This window comes from Hirundo rustica, chromosome 24, assembly GCF_015227805.2.
Source record: "Hirundo rustica isolate bHirRus1 chromosome 24, bHirRus1.pri.v3, whole genome shotgun sequence".
Classification (NCBI taxonomy): domain Eukaryota; kingdom Metazoa; phylum Chordata; class Aves; order Passeriformes; family Hirundinidae; genus Hirundo; species Hirundo rustica.
In genome coordinates this window covers 1,337,754-1,343,880 of record NC_053473.1, presented here as the reverse complement: position 1 = coordinate 1,343,880, position 6,127 = coordinate 1,337,754, and the positions used below count along the sequence as shown (strand labels likewise).

The 6,127-nt window shown below is 57.8% G+C and overlaps 1 protein-coding gene across 1 annotated transcript; it reads left to right on the top strand.

The window, feature by feature from the left end:
- Positions 1-3,972: 3,972 nt before the first annotated feature.
- Positions 3,973-5,399, top strand: RABIF (RAB interacting factor). The gene is made up of 2 exons (XM_040085872.1): positions 3,973-4,158; positions 4,226-5,399. Exons 1-2 carry the CDS (start codon positions 3,973-3,975, stop codon positions 4,469-4,471), a joined length of 432 nt encoding a protein of 143 aa, XP_039941806.1. The 3' UTR covers positions 4,472-5,399.
- The last annotated feature ends 728 nt before the right edge of the window (positions 5,400-6,127 follow it).

Sequence of the window (6,127 nt, the reverse complement as noted above, 5' to 3'; positions counted from 1 at the left end):
CCAGGGTGTGGCTGGGCAGAAACTCAGCAGCTGGGCAGATTGGAGCAGCAGCATCAGAACTGGGGCACAGCAGGATGTGACCCCATGAGAGTGGCCAGCAGACCCATCCCTGCCTTTCCAGGGCAGGATGTACTGAAGGGTTTGAAGAGGAGCTGGTGTTTCCAGGGAGGTAATGCACGATATAAATCTTCAAAATGCTCTGTGTTGGTGCTGGGGATGAGAAAATGTACAGGCTCCTGCTGAAAGCAAAACAAAGGGACAAAATGTTCTGCTTGGGAGGAAGCTGGTATCAATTCTCCCTGGCCAGCAAGAGTGAGGCTTTGCTTCGTGAATAATCCAGCAGAAAATGCTAAAAGGCAGAACTAAGAGTGAGTTCTCAACAGAGAAAGCTCCCACCCAAGACTCAAGAATTAGCCAAAGAACCTACTAGTGGGTTTATTTACCTCTTGAATTGTTCACAAGGACTGTGACAAGCACTCCAGCCACCAGCCCTGACCAACCAGCCCAGCCCAGCAGCAGCCTTGTGCCACAAGCTGGAGACATCAGGGTGCTGCTGTGCCACTCAGGGTTTATGGGCTGTGCCCCATCTCTCCTTAATGTGACGAGGTGAGAGCAATGCAGCACTGACAGATGTGCATTTGCATCCTGCAGCAGCCTCCCCAGGGCAGGCACAGGGCTCACCTTCCTCCCCCCTCCATCTGGCTGGGATCTCATCCCTCACAGGCTGGGTTACCCCAAAATGAGGATGTGCACACGTGGTGCCACAAGAAAAGCCTTACAAAGTTGTCACTTCATGTCCTGCCACAGATTGGGAGGGAAAGGCCTCCCCCAGTGACCCTCCTGCAGCAGATGTGTGGGCAGGGGAGCTCTCCTGGCTGCTCTGGGGGCACGAGTGACCCATGGGGAGGCTCTGAAGCTCTGGAGAGAGAGAAGTGACACTGAAGTGGACTGTCCCTGCTCGGGTGCCTCTGGGGCAGCTGGAGTCAGCTCCCAGGGCAGAGATGGATTTGGACTCCCAGGAATGTCCTGGGTGTTTTTCTCAAAGTGATGTTGACACCTACATGAGGAAAGAACTCACAGAATCAAGGGATAATTGTACGTGGGAAGGGTAAGCTGGTGGGCCATGATCCTGCCTGAAGGAGATCCAGTTTGGATCAGGTTCTGTTGAGTCCAGACTATCTCCAGGAATGGGAATTCTGTGACTCCCCTGAGCCTCCGGACAGGTGGCTCTGGCTGTGGGACAGGACTGAACCCTGTCACCTTCCCGTGGCTGGTTTGTGCCTGGCTCAGGGCACTGGGTGCCCCAGGGCGGCTCAGGGGGCACCGCTGAGCTCCAGAGCTCCTCACAGCCCGCTCCCCTCTGCTGAGCTCCAGAGCTCCTCACACCCCGCTCCCCTCTGCTGAGCTCCAGAGCTCCTCACACCCCGCTCCCCTCTGCTGAGCTCCACAGCTCCTCACACCCTGCTCCCCTCTGCTGAGCTCCAGAGCTCCTCACACCCTGCTCCCCTCTGCTGAGCTCCAGAGCTCCTCAAACCCCGCTCCCCTCTGCTCTGGCTCCACAGCTCCTCAAACCCCGCTCCCCTCTGCTGAGCTCCAGAGCTCCTCAAACCCCGCTCCCCTCTGCTGAGCTCCAGAGCTCCTCACACCCTGCTCCCCTCTGCTCTGGCTCCACAGCTCCTCAAACCCCGCTCCCCTCTGCTGAGCTCCACAGCTCCTCACAGCCCGCTCCCCTCTGCTGAGCTCCAGAGCTCCTCACACCCTGCTCCCCTCTGCTCTGGCTCCCCACACACACCCAGACACGGCTCAGGAGCTCAAACGCCCCAAACACTGCCCCTGCCTTAGAAACACCTGCACAGGTCACAGGAGAGTGGGGTGATGTCTCCCAGTGACACTCACACCCCAGCATTGCCCAGGGCTGGAGCCTGAGCGAGCAGCTGGATTGCTGCTGAAATCCTCTACCTTCCTCGAATAGCAGCTCCCATTTCTGGCTTCTCCTCAGGGTTCTTGGCAACAGTTATGAGTGAGGCAGCAGGAGGATGGGGCACGTTTACACCAAATCAGTACTCTTCTGGGATCTGGCCTACCCTCTAAAGAAGCAGTGGCTCAATCAAAAGGCCTCTTTCCATCTTTTCAACACTAACAGAGGGGTGTTAGCAGTACCCAGACCAGCACACAGCCAGAGTGGCTCAAAGGGGCTCAGCGAGGAGCAGGAGGTCCAGCATCAACCAAGCTGCTTCTCCAACCATGAATTCAAGTGTCTCCAGACTCCCATGGCTGGGAAGTGACTGTCCCTGATGGTTCCAGGACAGACAGACTGCACTGCCAGCTCCTGCCGGTCCAGGATCACTGGGGGACCAGAAAATCCCAGACTTGTTTGGATGGGAAGGACCTTGAAACTCATCTCATCCCCCCCTGCCCTGGGCAGGGACACTTTCCACCATCCCAGGGTGCTCCAAGCCCCATCCAGCCCGGCCTTGGACTCCTCCAGGGAGGCAGGGGCAGCCCATGCCAGGGCAGGATTCCCAGCCCAGGATTCCCAGGGCAGGATGCCCAGGGCTGTATTCCCAGCCCAGCACTCCCATTCCATCATTCCCATTCCAGCATTCCCATTTCAGCACTCCCAGCCCAGCACTCCCATTCCAGCATTCCCATTGCTGCACTCCCATTCCAGCATTCCCATTGCTGCATTCCCATCCCACCATTCCCATTCCCATCCCACCATTCCCATCCCACCATTCCCATTCCCATCCACCATTCCCATTCCCATCCCACCATTCCCATTCCATTCCCATTCCCATCCCACCATTCCCATTCCCATTCCCATCCCACCATTCCCATTCCCATTCCCATTCCCATTCCCATTCCCATTTCCCATTCCCATTCCCATTCCCATCCCACCATTCCCATTCCCATTCCCACTCCCATCCCATTCCCATTCCCATTCCCATTCCCATTCCCATCCCACCATTCCCATTCCCATTCCCATTCCTATTTCCATTTCCCATTCCCATTCCCATTCCCATTCCCATCCCACTATTCCCATTCCCATTCCCATTCCTATTCCCATCCCACTATTCCCATTCCCATTCCCATCCCACTATTCCCATTCCCATTCCCATTCCTATTCCCATCCCACTATTCCCATTCCCATTCCCATTCCCATTCCCATTCCCATTCCCATCCCCCATTCCCATTCCCATTCCCATCCCACCATTCCCATTCCCATTCCCATCCCACCATTCCCATTCCCATTCCCATCCCACCATTTCCCATTCCCATTCCCATTCCCATTCCCATTCCCATTCCCATTCCCATTCCCATCCCACCATTCCCATTCCCATTCCCATTCCCATTCCCATTCCCATTCCCATCCCACCATTCCCATTCCCATTCCACCATTCCCATCCCACCATTCCCATTCCCATTCCCATCCCAACCCATTCCCATTCCCATCCCACCATTCCCATTCCCATTCCCATTCCCATTCCCATTCCCATTCCCACTCCCATTCCCATTCCCACTCCCATTTCCCATTCCCATTCCCATTCCCATTCCCATTCCCATCCCACCATTCCCATTCCCATTCCCATCCCACTATTCCCATTCCCATTCCCACTCCCATTCCCATTCCCACTCCCATTCCCATTCCCATTCCCATTCCCATTCCCATTCCCATTCCCATCCCACCATTCCCATTCCCATTCCCATTCCCATTCCCATTCCCATTCCCATTCCCATTCCCATCCCACCATTCCCATTCCCATCCCACTATTCCCATTCCCATTCCCATTCCCATTCCCATTCCCATCCCACTATTCCCATTCCCATTCCCATTCCCATTCCCAGCCCGGCTCTCCCGGACGCTCCCGAGCAATGGGAGCGGGGCGGGGCCATCACAGCGGGGGCGGGGCGCTCCAATGACGTCACCAGGACGCTCGGGCTGACGTCACGCCGCCGGCCCCGCCCCTGGCCATGGCGGCGCCGTGCGCGGAGATGGAGCCGGCGGCGCCTCCTCCGTCCCCCCCCGCTCCTCCCGCGGCCGCGCCGGGCTCGGCCGGGCTCGTGTGCGCGCAGGGCCGCAACCTGCGGGCCGTGCTGTGCCAGCGCTGCGGCTCCCGGGTGCTGCTGCCCGGCGCCGCCACCTTCGCCCGCCGTGAGGTACCGGGGGGTTCGGGGGGGGTGCGGGCGGTGCCGGCCGGGCGGTGACGGCCCCGTGTCTCCGCAGCTCCTCCTGCCCGCCATGAGGAAGAAGGCGGCGGCGGCGGCGGCGGCGGGCGGCGGCGGGGACGTGCTGCGGGAGCACTGGCTGGTGCGCGACATGTTCTCCTTCGAGAACGTGGGATTCACGCGCGACGTGGGCAACGTCAAGTTCCTGGTGTGCGCCGACTGCGAGGCGGGGCCCATCGGCTGGCACTGCCTCGACGACAAGGACAGCTTCTACGTGGCGCTGGAGCGCGTGGCCCACGAGTGACGCCGGCCCCGCGCTGGGAGCCGGGCCCTGACCACGGCTGGTCACCGCAGAGCCTGGCTGGCCGCAGCTTGCCTGCTCCCCGCTGTGACTGACCCGCGGCCCGACCCGGCACCCCGCTTCCCAGATCCACAGGCTGACCGGCGCCAGGAATTGCAGCCCGGGCACTCCAGCCGGCTCCTCGCCCGCGCCCACAAGGGAAAAGTGTTGGTGGTGGGAGGGTCTCTGTAGCCTGCAGGGACAGCTCACCCTGACATTTTTGCTCCCCAGCCTGATCTGCACCGGTCTGGCTGTTCTGCTGCTTCGCTGGTGGCTGCCGTTGCTCCAGGGGGATGAGGTGTCTCATGCTGATGGCCCTGTGACGCCGTGTGAGTGGGGGCACTGGCACAGGGCTGCAGGAGGACAGGGCTGCTGCGCTGAGTCGTCGTGGCAGCTGAAACTGTCTGACCTGCAGCCAAAGCAGTTCCAGGGTTTAAGGCTGAGTCTTCTGTTGATTTTCAGAAGGAATGTTCACTGCCTCCAGCTCTAACATTTATGTTCTCCAAAACCTCATCCCACCTGGCACCTGAAGTGAGTGTAATGGATTCCAACTAACATGTGCAGTTCTATTAACTGAGTACTTGGGAACAAAACACAGGTAAAATGTGCAGACAGCATAGGCTGATAGAGCAGCAAACAAAGAAAATATGCCAGACCATAGAGATTTCAGGCAGCAAGAGTGAAGAGGTTCCAGCCTGAAAAGGATCTGAATCATTGGACAGGCAGTGCTGAAGCATGTCAGAACATATGTGTTAAACAGTGATGTCAGGAAGGAATTTCTCTTCTGTAAAACCTGGTGGTAAGAGTAATATGGGATATTGTGACCAGTTTTGATTTCTGCCTTTTAAAAGCTGGCCACAAAGCTAATTAAAAATGGACGGAGGGTGCAGCAGCCGTGGTTCTCACTGCATTTATCACTGCTAGTAATCGTGGCCCAGTTCATTCTCCATTGCTAACCCTGTATGAGTGACAGAACAGCTCTCCAGGGATGCTCTGGGGTCCCTGGTGCTGTGCCTCACTGTGGGACACATCCCTGTCCTCTGCTCGTAAGTGAAGGCACAGCTGTCACCATGCTGGGGTGATGGACTTGTTTGTGCCACCAAACTCGAGGTGGGCTGTAGGTGTGCTGCCCCAAGGCTGTGGGAAGAACCTTTCCCTGCCCCTCTAATGAAACAGTTTTGCTGGCAGGGCTCTCTGATGCAGGCACAGCCTCGGATGAGTCTCCCAGAAGAGACATCCTGACAGCAGGAGGGGCAGAAGCAAGTCCCTTCTTCCTGCAGTGCTTGAGCACCTGCACTTCTAAGATTTGGAGACTCTGCCTTAATGTGTGGCCTGTTCTGGGGCTGCTCTGTCAGGAACCTCTGCTGTGGGCAGTCAGGATTTAGCAGGGGAGGGACAGAGGCAGAACTGTGGTCTGGGGACCGAGGGTGTCGCTGGAGCAGGAGGCAAATCCTGTGCTGTGTCCTTGCTAAATGTGTCAGATGGACATTTGTCATGGAAACTGCTTCTTCCCTCCTGCCCTTCCTGCCTCATAGCCCTAAGCCCAAGGACTGCCCAGGGTCATCAAGGAGATGTGCCTCAAAGGGCAAGAGAGCTTCCCCTGGGTTCTGCACAGGCATC

Excerpts from the sequence above, each read along its gene's own strand:
- RABIF (XM_040085872.1), top strand. The coding sequence starts at position 3,973 with ATGGCGGCGCCGTGCGCGGAGATGGAGCCGGCGGCGCCTCCTCCGTCC. Across the intron at positions 4,159-4,225 it reads CCACCTTCGCCCGCCGTGAG|CTCCTCCTGCCCGCCATGAG; the intron begins GTACCGGGGGGT and ends GTGTCTCCGCAG.